Source organism: Macaca mulatta, chromosome X (genome assembly GCF_049350105.2).
Source record: "Macaca mulatta isolate MMU2019108-1 chromosome X, T2T-MMU8v2.0, whole genome shotgun sequence".
NCBI classification, from domain to species: domain Eukaryota; kingdom Metazoa; phylum Chordata; class Mammalia; order Primates; family Cercopithecidae; genus Macaca; species Macaca mulatta.
This window is the reverse complement of record NC_133426.1, coordinates 91,733,373-91,752,428: the sequence shown is the minus strand read 5'-3', so window position 1 is coordinate 91,752,428 and position 19,056 is coordinate 91,733,373. Positions and strand designations below refer to the sequence as shown.

The 19,056-nt window shown below is 36.9% G+C and overlaps 1 protein-coding gene across 3 annotated transcripts in view; it reads left to right on the top strand.

Annotated features, from left to right (window-relative positions):
* POF1B (POF1B actin binding protein) overlaps positions 1-19,056 on the top strand; it is a 107,569-nt gene that overhangs the window by 83,382 nt on the left and 5,131 nt on the right. For 2 of the 3 annotated variants that reach the window (XM_077988095.1, XM_015127759.3), the window contains exon 16: positions 18,878-18,992. In XM_077988095.1, coding sequence (XP_077844221.1) covers positions 18,878-18,992 — 115 coding nt within the window. Of the gene's footprint in view, positions 1-18,877; positions 19,032-19,056 lie in introns of those variants that run through there. The other variant, XM_015127757.3, reaches the window with a different exon arrangement.

The window sequence follows — 19,056 nt, the reverse complement described above, 5'->3', positions numbered from 1 at the left end:
ACTAGATAAACTCAATGAACCTTCTTCACAATTTGTTGATTCTTTCTTCCATTTGTTCACATCAGCTGCTGAGAAATTTTTAAATCTAGTTATCTTTTTTACCTCAGAATTACTGTAGTTTCTCTTAAAATTAATTTTCTATAATGTTCTTTATTCCGTAAGGCACAACTCTAATCCTTTCCTTTAGTTCTTTAGGCATGGTTTCTTTAGTTCTTTGAACATACTTAAAATAGCCAATTTAAAGACTATGTAAATGCAACATCTGGCTTCTTAATGGACTGTTTCAAGTTATTTTTTCCATGATAGGCAATATTTTCTTGTTTCTTTGTATGTCTTATAATTTTTTACTGAAAATTTATTTATTTTCAACAAATAAAATATTATTTGTTGAAAATAATATAATGTGGTAACTCTGGAAATTAGACACTCCCTCCTGCCAAGGTGTTCGTTGATGATATTGTTTACTATTGATGTTATTATCTTTTGCTTAGTGGCTTTTCTGATTTAATTCTGTAAAGTCTGTATTCTTTTCGTATGTGGTCACTGAAGTCTCTGCTCATTTATCTTAGTGGTCAGTTAACATTTAAACAGAGGTTTCGTTACAAACATGAAACTAGTAAGTCTCCTAGTTTTCACTGAAAGTCTCTTTGTCTGTGTTTGGACACCTCTTCAATGTTCTGGTAGGCAATTTATAGCTCGTCTTTAGCCCCCATTTCCTGCTTACACAGAGTTTTAAAATTAGCCAGTAGTGAGGGCTCAGGGTTTTCTCAGGCCTTTCCTTCACATGCGTATAGCCTTGGGCATGTACAAAGCCCTACACGTGCTTGTGGCTTTCTAGATTCCCGGGAACATATAACAACTTTTCAAAGCCCACTATGGACAATTTATTCCTCAGTTTTTCCTTTTATCATTTTTGGTCAATTTCTTGTCTGCCTGAACTATTATAGCCACCTCAGGTAGTTGTGATATTCAACAATTTCCGCACATTATTTTTGACAAATGTTCCCAGGAAAAAGAATTTTCAAATTGGTTGAGCTACAAGTCAAGTTTTAAAAGACATCCTTGCAAGTGGAGTTTTCCACAGAATCAACAGACAAATCAAACAACGACAATTATAATAATGACAATGTGGCTTTGAAGGAGCTCTAACCTTGTTTTGTCTTGTAGTGGCTGCCAGGCTTCTGGGTTTTACCAAGATTGTTTTAAAATTCTATTGCATAGTTGGAGAGACAGAGATGAGAATAGGACAATTTCAGATGTCACAAAGCTTGTTTATTTAACCAAGATTTAACTGTTTTTTCCTAAATAAATGCTCTCTGGAGACTGTAAAACTTTATTAATTTTGAGAGTTCTGATAAAGTTAGTTTTGATTTTTATTGGCCAGATTTCCTTTTTCTTTTATGGCATAGAGCATTTCTGGAGGTTGTTATACATTTTCACTGATATCGTCTTCCATTACTTCCTTAAGCACGGTTTTTTTCAGTTCTTTGTATTCTCACTATGTTGCCCAGGCTGGCCTCAAATTCCCGGTCTCAAGCAGTCATCCTATGATGGCCTCGCAAAGTGTTGGGGTTACAGGCATGAGCCACTAAGCCCAGCCCTAAAAACATATTTATTATAGCTTCTTTGAAGTCTTTGTCTTCTAACTACACCATCTGGTCCTCTTTAAAAGTAGTTTCTGGAGGGAGGAACAAGATGGCCAAGTATACACATCCAGGAAGCACTTCTCTCACCACAAGAGACCAAAATATCCAATAAACAAACCAGTAAATTCTCCACTATCTGTTTGTACTTTAAAAAGATCTTTGGAGAGAAAACACGGAGAGAAAACACTGAGATTTGATAGGTAACACAGATGCTAAGGCTGAATAGGGAGAAAGCTGGGAAAACTGCATTGGTGTGCCAAGCACCAGGATTAGTTCCTGGTCCTAAACACCTTCTAAGGAATGGGTGAGTTAAGTGACAGCAGGGCAACCCACTCTCACCATGGACCTCTGGCATCCTAGCTACAAGAGATCCCATGACTCTTACAGTCATTTCAATTGTCAGGAGGATCTGCCCAAAGAATAGACAAAGACAGAGCTCTAGCCTGCATGGACCCCAGGGGGTTTTACATGTGGAGCAGCTACAACAAAATGTGGCCATAGGTGCCCATTCCCCCAGGGTTGTCTGGACACATCTGTTCTGCATGTCTTTCTGTCCACAATCCCTCCAAAGTTTTTGCCTGGCTGATTCTGCAAGTGTGTTCACGCAGCACAGCCTCCACTGCTTGGTCTGACTGTCTTGCCAGTGGCCCTGCTGGAGTGCTTTCCCCACAGCCTGGGAACACTTCAGCTCTCCCAGCACAACAGGCGCCTGATCCCAAGGAGGCAGAGGACAAAGCCACAGGCATGGTTCCAATGCCCCAAGGTTGTAGCACACAGCTCAGGAGTTCTGAGTTGAGATTTTTGCCAGAACTCAACCTGGGGAGGAACCCCCAATCTCAATACACTGAGTGTGAGGTGTTAGTTCATAGGCCAGTGCAGAAGCAGGGCACACATCCGTCTGCAGGGCCTGTCCAGGAAGAGTGAGGCCTGTCTGCTAGACACAGTCTCTGCCTGAGAGAGCCCCATGGCCAAGAACATCTAACAGATGAAATGTGGATGCAGTGCCAGTGATCAAGGGGGGCTACCCTGAGGCCTGGGAATGGACCTGGCTAGGGGGTCATCTCTCTCCCCCGGTCCCCACAGAATACCATTGCAAATGTGCAGAAATATAAAAAAGCCACAGAGCAGAGTAAGACTCTCTGCCAACCATTACTCTTAACTGCCATCTACTGCATTACTGCCCAAATTACAACACCAAAAGTATTCTGCCAATACACATTGCCTGTGAAACCCAAGGTAAGAATCTAGCCACAAATAAAGATCCCATACAGAGCCTTGGCACCCTGGAAGCACCTAGAAACAAAGCTAATTAACTATACTCAACTTGCACCACAGTTAAACCGTAAAGGGAAATAAAGAATATCAAAACAAAAAGCCTCATAGAAATTACAGCAAATCCAAAACACAAAGGAGCACGTGCCTGCTCAGATGAGAAAGAATCAGTGCTAGAACTCTGGCAATTAAAAAAGTCAGAGTTTCCCTTTATCTTCAAACAAGGCAACTTCTCTGCAGTGGTTCTTAACCAGATTGAAATGACTTAAAGCCATAAAGTTCAGAATCTGGATGACAAAGAAACTGATCAAGATTCAGGTAACAGGTGAAACCCAATCCAGGATATACAGTGAAAATCTCCAAAAGTTGAAAGAAGACAAAATAGCCACTTTAAGAAAGAACCAAATGAAATTTCTGGAATTGAAAAAAATTACTACAAAAATTACCTGATATATTTTGAAGCATTAACAACAGAATAGACCAAGCCAAGGAAAGAATCTTGGAGCTTGAAGACAGAATCTTATAATCAACTTAGACAAAAATAAAGATAAAAACATTTAAATTATGACAAAACCTCTGACAAATATGGGATTATGTAACGAGACTAACCTAAAACTAATTGATATTCCTGACAGGAGAGAGAAGAAATAACTTGGAAAACATATTTGAGGATATGGTCCATGAAACTTTCCTCAATCTCATTAGAGAGGTTGACATGCAAATTCAAGAAATACAGAGAACCTCTGTGAGATACTATACAAGACAAACATCCCCAAGACACATAGTCATCAGATTCATGAAGGTCAGTGTGAAAGAAAAAATTATTAAAGGCTACAGGAGAGAAGGCCCTAGTCATTTACAAAGGAAACTCCATCAGGCTAGAAGAAGACCTCTCATCAGAAAACTTACAAGCCCGAAGAGATTGTGGTTCTATATTCAGCAATCTTAAAGAAAAGAAATTCCAACCAAGAATTTCATATCCCACCAAACTATGCTCATAAGCGAAGGAGAAATAAACTTCCAAAATAAGCAAACACTAAGGGAATTTATTATCACTAAACCAGCTATACAAGAGGTTCTTAGGGAAATGATAAACATGGAAATGAAAGAATTATATCTTCTACCATGAAAAAACACTTAAGCACATATCCCTCCCACAGACACTATGAAGCAACTACACAACCAAAGCTACACAACAAACAGCTAACAACAAGATGACATGTTCAAAATCTTACATATCAATACTAACCTGGAATGTAAAAAAGTCAAAATGCCCCACTTAAAAGCCATAGAGTAAATGATGTAAATGATGAGTTGATGGGTGCAGCACAGCAACATGGCACAAGTATACATATGTAACAAACCTGCACGTTATGCACATGTACCCTACAACTTAAAGTATAAAAAAAAAAAAAAAAAAGCCATAGAGTAGCAAGTTCAATAAAAAGACAAGACCCAACTGTCTGCTGTCTTCAAGAGACCCATCTCCCAGGCAGTGACACTCACAGACTCAAAGTAAAGGGATAGAGAAAGATCTATCATGCAAATGGCAAACAAAAAAGAGCAGGGGTTATTATTATTATATCATATAAAATGAGTTTAAACTCACAACAATCAAGAAAGACAAAGAAGGGCATTACATAATGATAATGGGTTCAATTCAACAAGAAGACTTAACTGTCCTAAATATGTATGCATCCAATATTGGAGCATAACATCTGCATACAAACAGATTTGTAAAAGAAGTTCTTTTGGACCTATGAAAAAACTTAGGCAACCACAAAATAACAATGGGAGACTGCAACACCCCACTGACAGCATGAGAGAGATCATTAAGGCAGGAAACTGACAAAGGAATTTGGGGCTTAAATTTGACACTCAACCAACTGGACCTAATAGACACCTACAGAATAATCCACCCAAACATATTCTAATATTGAGCATATGCTTGACCATAAAGTAAACCTCAATAAATTTTTAAAAATCAAAATTATACCAAGCATATGCTCAGACCACAGTGCAATAAAAATAGAAATCAATACCAAGAAGATATCTCAAAACTGTGCAATTACATGGAAATTAAACAACTTGCTCCCAAATGACTTTTGGGTGAACAACAAAATCAAGAAAGAAATAAAAAATAATTTCATTGAAATTAATGAAAATAGAGAAATAACATATCAAAATAATTGGGATGCATCCAAAGCAGTGTTAAGAGGAAGTTTACATCACTCAACACCTACAACAAAAGTTAGAAAGTTCTCAAGTTAACAATTTAATATTACACTTAACAGAACTAGAAAAATAAGAACAAACCAAATCCAAAGATAGCAGATGAAAATAACTAAAATTAGAAAAGAACTAAATGAAATTGAGATGCAAAATTCATACCAAAGATCAATGAAACCAAAAGTTGGTACTTTGAAAGAATAAAAAAGACCAATTGAACACTTAGCTAGATTAACAAAGAAAAATATAAGTTTCCACTAAGCACAATCAGAAATAAAAAAGATGGCTTTACAACCAATCCTACAGAAATACAAAAGGTCCTCAGACTATGATGAAAACCTCTATAACACAAATTGGAAAATCTAGAGGAAATGGATCAATTCATGCAAACATATACTCTTCCAAGATTGAACCAGGAAGAAAGTGAAAACCTGAACTGAAAAATAATGAATTCTAAAATTGAATTAGTAATTTAAAAATCCTTACAAAACAACAACAAAAAAAGCCCTGGACCAGAAGGATTCACAGGTAAATACTACCAGACATACAAGGAAGCATTGTTATCAATCCTACCATTAACTATTCCAAAAATAGAGGAGGAAGGAGTCCTCCTTAACTCATTCTATGAAGCCAGCATTATCCTGATACCAAAATCTGGCATAGACACAATGAAAAAAGAAAATTTCATGCCAATAACCATGACAAACATGAACACAAAAATCACCAACAAAATACTTGCAAGCCCAATCCAGCAGTACAACAAAGAGTTAATTCATCACATTCAAGTAGGCTTTATTCTTGGGATTCAAGGTTGGTTCAACATATGCAAATCAATTAATGTGATTCACCACATAAGCAAAATTGAAAACAAAAGAGCATGTGATTATCTTAAGTGATGCAGAAATAGCTATCAATAAAGTCCAACATCCCTTCATGATAAAAACCCTCAAGAAACTAGGCGTCAAAGAAACATACCTCAAAATAATAATAGCCATCTATGAGAAACCCACAGTCAATAGCATACTGAACACACAAAAGCTAATCAAAATTACTATTCTCATATCATATAAAACGAGTTTAAACCCACAACAATCAAGAAAGACAAAGAAGGGCATTACATAATGATAATGGGTTCAATTCAACAAGAAGACTTAACTGTCCTAAATATGTATGCATCCAACATTGGAACATAACATCTGCATACAAACAGATTTGTAAAAGAAGTTCTTTTGGACCCATGAAAAGACTTAGGCAACCACAAAATAACAATGGGAGACTGCAACACCCCACTGACAGCATGAGAGAAACATTCTTCTTCAGAACGGGAACAAGACAAAGATGTTCTCTCTAACCCTCCCATTCAGCGTAGTATGGGAAGTCCTAGCCAGAGCAATCAGACAAGAGCAAGAAATAAAAGGCATCCAATTAAGAAAAGAAGTCAAACTCTCTCTCCTTGCTGATAGGATTCTATACTTAGAAAAGACTAAAGACTCCACCAAAAGTCTCCTAGACCTAGTAAATGTCTTCAGTAAAGTTTCAGAACACAAAACTAATGTAAAAATTCAGTAGTATTTTCTTTTTTTTTCTTTTTCTTTTTTTTTTTTTTTGAGACGCAGTCTGGCTCTGTCGCCCAGGCTGGAGTGCAGTGGCCAGATCTCAGCTCACTGCAAGCTCCGCCTCCTGGGTTTATGCCATTCTCCTGCTTCAGCCTCCCGAGTAGCTGGGACTACAGGCACCCGCCACCGTGCCCGGCTGGTTTTTTGTGGTTTTTTTAGTAGAGACGGGGTTTCACCGTGTTAGCCAGGATGGTCTCGATCTCCTGACCATGTGATTCGCCCGTCTCGGCCTCCCAAAGTGCTAGGATTACAGGCTTGAGCCACCGCACCTGGCCAGTATTTTCTTTAATTCTTTTTAATTCTTCTTCTTCTTCTTCTTCTTCTTCTTCTTCTTCTTCTTCTTCTTCTTCTTCTTCTTCTTCTTCCTCTTCCTCTTCCTCTTCCTCTTCCTCTTCTTCATTTTTTTTGATGGAGTCTTGCTCTGTCACCCAGCCTGGAGTGCAGTGGCATGATTCCAGCTCACTGCAACCATTGATTCCCAGATTCAAGTGATTCTCCTGCATCAGCCTCCAGAGTATCTGGGATTACAGGCATGCACCACCACTCCTTGCTAATTTTTGTATTTTTAGTACAGACAGGGTTTCACCATGTTGGCCAGTCTGCCCCTTGGCCTCTCAAAGTGCTGGGATTACAGGCATGAGCCACCATGCCTGTTTTTTTCTTCTTTAACTTTTATTTTATGTTCAGTGGTACAAGTGAAGATTTGTTACACAGGTAAACTTGAGTCACAGAGGTTTGTTGTACAGATTATTTTGTCACCCATGTATTAAGCTTAGTATCCATTAGTTATTCTTCCTGATCCTCTCGCTCCTCCCACCTTCCACCTTCTGAAAGGCCAAGTGTGTGTTGCTCCTCTCTACATGTCCATGTGTTCTCATCATTTAGCTCCCACTTATAAGTGAGAACATGCAATATTTGGTTTTCTGGTCCTGTGTTAGTTTGCTAAGAATAATGGCCTCCAGCTCCATCCATGTCCCTGAAAATGATATGATCTTGTTCTTTTTTATGTGTGCGTAGTATTCCATGGTGTAAATGTACCATATTTTCTTTATCCAGCCTATCATTGATGAGCATTAGGTTGACTCCATGTCTTTGCTATAGTGAATAGTGCTGCAATGAACATACACATGTATGCATCTTTACAATTGAATGATTTATTTTGCTTTAGGTATACACCCAGTAATGAGATTGCTGGGTTGAATGGTATCTCTGTCTTTAGGTCTTTAAGGAGTTGCTACACTTTCTTAATGGCTGAACTAATTTACACACCTCCAACAGTGTATAAGTGTTCATGTTACTCCACAACCTCACCAGCATCTGTCATTTTTGACTTTTTAAATAATAGTCAATCTGACTGGTGTGAGATGGTATCTCATTGTGGTTTTGATTTGCATTTCTCTAATGATCAGTGATGTTAAGCTTTTTATAATATGCTTGTTGGTCACATATACATCTTCTTTTGAAAAGTGTCTGTTCATGTCCTTTGCCCACTTTTTTTTAAGGGGTTGTTTGTTTTTTTCTTGTAAATTTGTTTAAGTTCCTTACAGAAGCTGGATATTAGACCTTTGTCAGATGCATAGTTTGCAAAAAATTTTTGCCCATTCTGTAGGTTGTCTGTTTACTCTGTTGATGGTTTCTTTTGCTGTGTCCAGGATTAACTCCTGGACACATACACCCTCCCAAGAGTGAACCAGGAAGAGATTTAATCCTCTAACAGACCAATAATGAGTTTTGAAATTGAGGCAGTAATAAATAGCGTGCCAAACAACAACAACAAAAAGGCCAGGACTAGGCGGATTCACAGCTGAATTCTACCAAAGATACAAAGAAGAGCTGGGACCATTCCTGCTGAAACTATTCTACAAGACAGAGGAAGAAGGACTCCTCCCTAGCTCGTTATATGAGGCCAGCATCACCCTGATATCAAAACCTGGCAGAGATACAAAAACAAAATGAAAATTTCAGGTCAATACCCTTGATGAACATCAATGCAAAAATCCTCAACAAATACTGGCAAACCAAATCCAGCAGTTCATCAAAAAGCTTACCCATCATAATCAAGTAGGCTTCATCCCTGGAACACAAGGTTGGTTAGACATATACAAATTAATAACTGATTTATCACATAAACACAACTAAAGACAAAAAACACATGATTATCTCAATAGATGCAGAAAAGGCTTTCTATAAAATTCAACATCCATTTATGTTAAAATTTCTCAATAAACTAGGTATGGAAGGAACATACCTCAAAATAATACGAGCCATGTGTGAAAAAGCCACGGCCAACATCATACTGAATGGGCAAAAGCTGGAAGCATTCCCACTGAAAACCAGCACAAGAAAAGGATGCCCTCTCTCACCACTCCTACTGAACATAGTATTGAATGTTGAACATTCAAGTACTGAACAGGGCAATCAGGCAAGAGAAAGAAATAAAGGCATCCAAATAGGAAGAGAGGAAGTCAAACTATCCGTGTTTGCAGATGACATGATCCTATATCTAGAAAACTCCACAGTCTCAGTCCAAAAGTTTCTTAAGCTGATAAACAACTTCAGCAAAGTCTCAGGATACAAAATCAATGTGAAAAAGTCACTAGCATTCCTATCCACCAACAAATATCAAGCAGAGAGCCAAATCAGAAACGACCTCCTATTAACAATTGTCACAAAAAGGAATACAGCTAACTAGGGAGGTGAAAGATCTCTACAAGTAGAACTACAAAACACTGCTCAAAAAAAAAAAAAAAAAAAAAAAACATCAGAGATGCCGCAAAGAAATGGAAAATGATTCCATGCTTATGGATAGGAAGAATCAATATTGTTAAAATGACCATACTGCCCAAAGCAATTTATAGATTCAATACTATTTCCACTTAACTATCTTTGACATTCTTCACATAACTACAAAAAAAAACTTTTAAAATTCATATGGAACCAAAAAAGAGCCCGTACAGCCAAGGCAATCCAAAACAAAAAGAACAAAGCTTGGGGGCATCACACTACTCAACTTTAATTTATACTACAGGGCTACGCTAACCAAAACAGCATGGTACTGGTACAAGAACAGACACGTAGACCAATGGAACAGAATAGAGAACCCAGAAATAAGGCCACACACCTATAACTATCTGATCTTTGACCAAGGTTTCAAAAACAAATAATGGGGAAAGAATTCCCTATTCAATAAATGGTGCCAGGATAACTGGCTATCCATATGCAGAAGATTCAAACTGGACCCCTCCTTACACTATATGCAAAAATTAACTCAAGATGAACTAAAGACTTAAATGTAAACTCCAAAACTATAAAATTCCTGGAAGACAATCTAGGCATTACCATTCAGGACACAGGCACAGACAAAGATGTAATGACGAAGATGTCAAAAGCAACGACAACAAAAGCGAAAATTGACAAACGGTATCTAATTAAACTAAAGAACTTCTGCTGAGCAAGAGAAAATATCAAGGGAGTAAACAGACAACCTACAAAATGGGAGAAAATATGCACTAACTCTGTATCTGACAAAGTTCTAATATGCAGAATCTGTAAGGAACTTAAATCAACAAGCAAAAAAAAAATCATTAAAAAGGGGCAATGGATATGAACATACACTTCTCAAATGAAGACATACAAGAAACCACCAAACATGAATAAAATGCTTATCATCACTAATGATCAGAGAAATAAAAGTAAAACCACAATGTGATAACATTTCACACCAGTTAGAATGGCCATTATTAAAAAGTCGATAAAAAACAGGTGCTGATGAGGGTGCAGATCAAAGGGAATGCTTATGCACTGTTGGTAGGAATGTAAATTAGTTCAGCCACTGTGGAAAGCGGTTTGGAGATTCCTCAAAGAACTACGAGTTTACCATTTGACCCAGCATTCGCATTTCTGGGTATATACCCAAAGTAAAAAAAATCATTCTACCCAAAGACACATGCACCTGCATGTTCATTGCAGTGTTATTTCAAAATAGCAAAAACATGGAATCAACCCAGGTGCCCATCAATGTTGGACTGGAAGAAGATAATGTGGTATATATACACCATGTAATACTGTGCAGCCATAAAAAAAATCATGTATTTTGAAGTAAAAGGAATGCACCTGGAGGCCATTATCCTATATAAAACTAACAGAAGCAGAAAACCAGATAGTGCATGTTCTCACTTAAATGTGGGAGCTAAACATGGGATACTCATGGGCATAAAGATTGGAACAGTAGACACTGGGGACTACTGGAGGGTGGAGAGATGGCAGCAGGCAAGGGCTGAAAAACTATGGGTACCATGTTCAATACTTGGGTGACAGGGTCATTCATACCACAAACCTCAGCATCATGTAAACTTTTGTAACAGACTTGCACTTGTACTCCGTTTTCTGAAATATAAGTTGAAAAATAAACAAAATACAAAAATTTTCTATTGCCTGCTTTCTTCCCTCCTTTTATGTGTCAGTATTTCTTCTTTATTCGCATGTTTTATAATTTTATTTTGAAAATTAGACATTTTGAAGAATATGCTGTAGCAACTCTGGATACTGATCCCTGTTCCCACACCCCCACCTCTTGCTAGGGGTTGTTTGCATGATTATGTACTTAGTACTTTCCCTAAACTAATTCTTCAAAGTCTTTTGTTTTCTCCAAATTGTTTATCTTCTAGTGTCCCTGTTCAGATTTTTTCTCTTGTTTTTTTTTTTTTTTTTTTTTTTGTGTGTGTGTGTGTGTGTGTGTGTGTTTGTTTTGGTTTTTTTGCTTTTTCCCTTCTGACTGAACTACCCAGAGGATGCCCCCAAGCTTGAATAAGCCACCTAGTGGTAAAAAGTTGTGCTTATGACACCTTACTCAGTTTTATTTTTACACTATTGGATATATGTGTGGCTTGGGAGCTGCCATCACAGTTCAGGATATTTGCATTTTTTTGACCCACATTCAGCCAGAGACTAGTGTATTGGAAGCTCCCTCCTTGATTGCACATGAGAGCGTGCAGCCTTGGGCATGCACATGGTTGGCCCGACTGCCATGTATGAACCTGATTTTATTTGTAGCTTGGCTTCCTAGGAATTGCCCCTGGACCAGAGCAACTTTTTGTTCAACAATTTGTTAGAGGTTACATTTAAGCCCCTTGCGCCAGTGAGTCATGTGACCTGTGTTGATGGTATGTCCACCTTGTGACATGCTTTCATTTCTTCCCCCAATTTCTGCTCTGCATGCGCCTGAGTGGTTGTGGCCTAGCATATGTGCGTAGCTTTCTTGACTCCCATAAATGACTGTGATCCCAGGAGGACTCTTTTTAGCCATCTCTTTTCCTATTTATCTTCAGGCTGCTCTGCCATTTTGCTTGTATTCTAGAGCCTCCAGCCTCTTCTTAATTGCTCTCCACAAAGTCCATCAGTATTTTCAACAGCGTTCTTAGATGTGGATTTTTACATTATCTGTTTCAAATGAAGTCAGTCCCATCACACAGAGCTGCATAGCATTTGTACTTATAGACAGCCTGTATTAGTTCGTTTTCATGCTGCTGATAAACATATATCTGAAACTGAGAACAAAAAGAGGTTTAATTGAACTTAACAGTTCCACATGGCTGGAGAGGCCTGAGAATTATGGCGGGATGTGAAAGGCATTTCCTACATGGCAGTGGCAAGAGAAAATGAGAAAGATGCAAAAACAGAAACCCCTGATAAACCCATAAGATCTCATGAGACTTACTCACTATCAAGAGAATAGCACAGGAAAGACCAGCCCCCATGATTCGATTACCTTCCCTGGATCTCTCCAACAACACGTGAGAATTCTGGTAGATACAATTCAAGTTGAGATCTTGGTGGGGAGACAGTCAAACCATATCATTGCCTTTCAACCTGGGAAGAATCCCTGTGCTACTGCACCAGAACTGGAGCAGGTACCCACTTTTTCCAGTGACAATCTGTTCTGTCAGTGGACATTGAGGGGAGGTGGCAGCCTGTGGTCTCCTTGGCTTGCTTCTGTCATTGTGGAATCTCTGACCAAGGAGTATGTTGGATAGAGTTGATCTGGAACCCAATATTTTCAGCCTGCCATGTCTGCTATAGAGTTTCCATTCTACAAGTGGGGGACAGGGTAGAAGAAGAGAGTACGACTTCTCAACCACTCTTGCCCGAAACAGGAGCTTAGGGATAGGAGGTAGTTGGACGAAGCAGGTCATGGCTCAAATATCATAGTCTTTCAATGTTCTTAACAAGGTTCAGTAGATTTTCTTGAATATTTTTCTATTTGCTGTCCTCCCTTAAATGAGTTCCAGAGACTTAAAATGATTAATTTTTTTAAATATGCAGTTTGTTTTAACCAGTGAAATCATCAAATAATTGTTTTATTGTAGGGAGGGTCTGTCAAACTCCTTACTCCTCTATTCTTAAAATCCCAAACCCAAACGTAAGTTTTTATTGTTTGATCTGTTAAAATGATGAATTGCTGATTTTTGAATATTAAACCAACCTTTTGTTACTGGGATAAATTGTGCTAGATTAATGTAGTATCCTTTTTATAAATTGCTAGATCCAATTTGCTCAAATTTTGTTAAGGATCTGACACCTGTATTCACTAGTGATATTAGCCTGTACATTTCTTTTCTCATGATGCCTCTGACTGCTTTGTCACCAGAGTAATGCTGACCTCATACAATGAGTTGAGAAGTATGCCCTACTATTTTATATTTTGGAAGAGTTTATGTAAGATTGATATCATTTACTTGTTAATTTTTTGGTAGAGATAACTAGTAAAGTCATCCTGGACTGGAGTTGACTTTGTGTGAAAGCATCTAATTGCAAATTCAATTTTAAAAATTGACCCATACTTATTCAGATTATCTATTTCTTCTTTAGTTAGCTTTTTTAGTTTGTAGCTCTCGAGGAATTTGTGCATTTCATCTAAATTGCCAAGTTTTGGCATAAAATTGCCATAATATTTCTTTATTATTCTTTCAAAGACTGTAGGACCTATAGGGATATCCCTTCTTTCTTGATATTGGTAAACTGTATGTTCTTTTTCTTTGCTAACCAGTCTGACTAGAGTTGTGTTAATTTAAGTTGATATTCTTGAAGAATCAGCTTTCAATTTAATTGATTTTCCTATACTGTTTCTCTCTTTCCTATTTCACTGATTTCTTCTCCTATCTTTGTTTTTTCTTGTTATTTTCCACTTACTTTTCTGTTTCTTTTCCAGTTTCAAAACCTGGAAACATAGGTCATTGATTTTAGACCATTCTTCTTTTGTAATATAAACTTTGAATGCTATAAATTTCTACTTAAGCACTATTTTAGCTGCATCCCACAATTTTGATAAGTTATATTTTCATTTGCATTCAGTTCAAAATATTTTCTAACTTTCCTTTTAATTTGTACTTGGATCTACCGGTTTTTCAGATTTGTATTTTTTGGTTTCCACATATTTGGGGATTTCATCTATATATTTACTAATTTTCTTTCTACTTATATCAATTATCTTGAAAGGCATGCCAAAATCTCCAACTCTAATTGTGGATTTGCTTATTTCTCCTTTCAGTTCTATCAGTATTTGCTTCATGTATTTTGAATTTCTGCTGGGAGGTACATAAACATTTAGGATTGTTATGTTTTATTGATGAATGAACATTTAGGATTGCTACATCTTGTTGATGAATTGACACCTTTATCATTATAAAATCACCCTTTATCTGCACTAATGCTTCTTGTTCTGAAGGCTACTTCATCTGATATTTATATAACCACTCCAACTTTCTTTTGATTAGAAATTGCATGGTACATATGTTTCCATCCTTTTACACTAATCTATTAGTTTGCTTGTTGGTAAAGTGTTAAGGATTGTATGGTTTTTGTAAATAGCACATGTAGTTGGGTCTTGAGTTTTTATCTAATTTAACAATCTTTGCTTTTTAATTGGAGTGTTTAGGCCATACATATCTATATGGAGAGATTTAAATTTACTTTCTTGCTATTTGTTTTCTATTTACCTCACATTTTTGTTCTCTTTTCCTCTCTTCTTTTGGATTATTTCTTCATGTTTCGTTTAATCTATTTTATTAGCTTATTAGGTATACTTCTTTCTTTTGATTGCTGTAGGGTTTATAATATTCTTCTTTAAGTGATCACTGCTTATTTTCCAATAATATTAGATCCCATCACATGTAGCATAACAACTTTGTAATAATCAACTTCCATTTCCCCTTCATATGACTAATATGACTTTCACTATTTTTATCATATATACTTATTTTACATATATCATTAGCCCCTAAATACATTATTATTTTTGTTTTCAACAGTCAATTATCTTTTAAAGAAATATTAACAATAAGAAAAAAAATATTTTAAATTCACCTACATATTAATCTTTTCTGGTACTATGTATTACTTTGGTCAAATTCAAATTTCTATCTTGTATCATTTTCCCTTTGCCTTAAAAACTTCTTTTAACATTTCTTATCATGCTTCTTTTCTGCTGAATACTTCTTTTGGCCTTTTAAGTCTGAAAATAGTCTTTATCAATTCTTCATTATTCAAAAATATTTTTGTTGTGTATAGACGAGTAAGCTGGTCTTTTTTTTTTATTTTTATTATACTTTAAGTCTAGGGTACATGTGCACAATGTGCAGGTTTGTTACATATGTATACATGTGCCATGTTGGTGTGCTGCACCCATCAACTTGTCATTTATATTATGTATATCTCCTAATGCTATCCCTTCCCCCTCGGGGCACCCCATGACAGGCCCTGGTGTGTGATGTTCCCCACCCTGTGTCCAAGTGTTCTCATTGTTTAATTCCCACCTGTGAGTAAGAACATGGGGTATTTGGTTTTCTGTCCTTGGAATAGTTTGCTCAGAATTATGGTTTCCAGCTTCATCCACGTCACTACAAAGGACATGAACTCATCCTTTTTTATGGCTGCATAGTATTCCATGGTGTATATATCCCACATTTTCTTAATCCAGTCTATCATTGATAGACATTTGGGTTGATTCCAAGTCTTTGCTATTGTGAATAGCGACACAATAAACATACCTGTGCATGTGTCTTTATAGCAGCATGATTTATAATCCGTTGGGCATATACCCAGTAATGGGATGGATGGGTCAAATGGTATTTCTAGTTCTAGATCCTTGAGGAATCGCCACACTGTCTTCCACAATGGTTGAACTAGTTTACAGTCCCACCAACAGTGTAAAAGTGTTCCTAATTCTCCACATCTTCTCCAGCACCTATTGTTTCCTTTTTAATGATCGCCATTCTAACTAGTGTGAGATGGTATCTCATTGTGGTTTTGATGTGCATTTCTCTGATGACCAGTGATGATGAACATCTTTTCATGTGTCTGTTGGCTGCATAAATGTCTTCTTTTGAGAAGTGTCTGTTCATGTCCTTTGCCTACTTTTTGATGGGGTTGTTTGATTTTTTCTTGTAAATTTGTTTAAGTTCTTTGTAGATTCTGGATATTAGCCCTTTGTCAGATGGGTAGATTGCAAAAATTTTCTCCCATTCTGTAGGTTGCCTGTTCACTCTGATGGTGGTTTCTTTTGCTGTGCAGAAGCTCTTTAGTTTAATTTGGTCCCATTTGTCAATTCTGGCTTTTGTTGTCATTGCTTTTGGTGTTTTAGTCATGAAATCCTTGCTCATGCCTATGGCCTGAATGGTATTACCTAGGTTTTCTTCTAGGGTTTTTATGGTTTTAGGTCTAACATTTAAGTCCTTAATCCATCTTGAATTAATTTTTGTATAAGGTGTAAGGAAGGGATCCAGTTTCAGCTTTCTCCACATGGCTAGCCAGTTTTCCCAGCACCATTTATTAAATAGGGAATCCTTTCCCCATTTCTTGTTTTTGTCAGGTTTGTCAAAGATCAGATGGTTGCAGATGTGTGGTATTATTTCTGAGGGCTCTGTTCTGTTCCGTTGGTCTATATATCTGTTTTGGTACCAGTACCATGCTGTTTTGGTTACTGTAGCCTTGTATATAGTTTGAAGTCAGGTAGCGTGATGCCTCCAACTTTTTTCTTTTGGCTTTGGATTTTCTTGGAAATGCGGGCTCTTTTTTGGTTCCATATGAACTTGAAAGTAGTTTTTTCCAATTCCGTGAAGAAAGTCATTGGTAGCTTGATGGGGATGGCATTGAATGTATAAACTACCTTGGGCACTATGACCATTTTCCGATATTGATTCTTCCTATCCATGAGCATGGACTGTTCTTCCATTTGTTTGTGTCTTCTTTTATTTCGCTGGGCAGTGGTTTGTAGTTTTCCTTGAAGAGGTCCTTCACATCCCTTGTAAGTTGGATTCCTAGGTATTTCATTCTCTTTGAAGCAACTGTGAATGAGAGATCACTCATGATTTGGCTCTCTGTTTTTCTGTTATTGGTGTATAAGAATGCTTGTGATTTTTGTACATTGATTTTGTATCCTGAGAGTTTGCTGAAGTTGCTTATCAGATTAAGGACATTTTTTTTTTACACTTTTTTTAAAAAAGTACTTTAACAATGTTGCTCTTCTGTCTTCTGACTTTCATTGTGACTGATAAGTTTTTTGTTAATCTTATGATTTTTGTTCTTTGAATAATGTCCTTTCTTCTCTGAGACTGTTTTTAAGATTCTCTTTGACTGGTTTTCAGCAATTTGATAATGATGTGCCTCTCTGTAGTTTTCTTCATGTTTCTTTTTTTCACATTCACTGAGCTTCTTGGATACATGTGTTTATAGCTTTACATCACACTTGGAAATAATTTGGTCATTATGTCTTCAATTATTTTTTTCTGCTGCCAATCCTGCAGGACTTTAATTATACATATATAAGGACATTTGATATTTTCCACAGTTATTTCATGCTTCGTTCATTTTTTTTCCATTTTCTTTTGTTTTATTTTAGATTATTTCTCTTGATGTATTCAAATTTATTGGTCTTTTTTTTTAATGCAGTGCCTAATCTGCTGTTAATTTACTGGTCTTTTTTTAAGGCAGTGCCTAATCTGCTGTTAATGCCATCTATATTTTTAATCTTTAGAAGTCCATTGTGGATCTTTTTTATATTCTCTATTTCTCTCCTCATTGTGTTCATGCTTTCCTCTAACTTCTTGAATATACATTGTATATTTTGCATGTTTGTAATAAATGCACATCTGCCTACTAATTTTTTATCAGTATTGTCTCTTGGTCTGTTTCTACTAATTTATATTTCTCTTCATTATTAGTCATATCTTCCATTGCATGACTATTCATTTTTCATTGAATGCCATGAATTGTGATTTTATATTGTTGAATTTTAGATTTTTGCTAGGGTATTACTTAAAATATTTGGGGTTTTGTTCTGAGAGGAAATTACTTGGAAACAATTTCATACATTCAAGCCTTGCTTTTAAGCTTTTTGAGAATAACCTGTACTTTGAGGCTAATTTTATCCCACTACTAAGACAATATTCTGTGGTATCTATCTGATGGCCTCTACATCGGGAGAGCTTTTCACTCTGCTTAGTGGAACACAAAACATTACCAACCCTATGAGAGCTCCAAAAATTGCCAGCCTGCTCTTTTCTAGTCATTATTTCCTAAGTCTTGGTAGCTTCTCCACATATAGACACACTGATCCGTACTCACCCAAAGGTTCTTGGGAAAACCCCTACAGCTGTCCTGACCTCTGCCTATGTAGCTCTCTTCTGTCTGCTCCTGTGCCGCACAAACTCAGGGTGCCTTTGCCTATATTTATTCTAAACTTTATCATCTCATCTTGGTGAGACTGCTGGGATCTGTTTAGCTTCCTTTTCCTTATCCTGTGACCAAGAAAATCTCTCCAGGCAGTGAGCTAGTCACTTGTAGGGCCCATATCATTTGCTTCCCTTTTCTGGGGTCACTGTCCTGTGCTGCCAGTGGTCCATCATGGCCAGAAACAGAAGTCTCTCTATTTTATTTTCTTGAAAATAATGGTTGTACATCTTTGTCCATTGAAATTGGATTTTTTTTTCTTTTTTCAGTAACAGTTAAAAAGTCATTCAGAGCCAAATTGGCTTAATAAGGGCAATCAAACTAGGAGTGACTAAAAAGGAATGTAAGTTATTTTCTCATGCAGCCTGTAAACTCTTTTCTTGTCTACAGGTACAGGACACAATATCCAATCCTAGGCCTCCTGTATGATGACTACGAATATATACCACCGGGTAGTGAAACACAGACTATTGTGATTGAGAAAACAGAAGACAAATACACTTGTGTAAGTTCACTTGGACATTTTTAGCCCTATTTTGATTATATATGTACAGGTTTTTTTCTTTTCT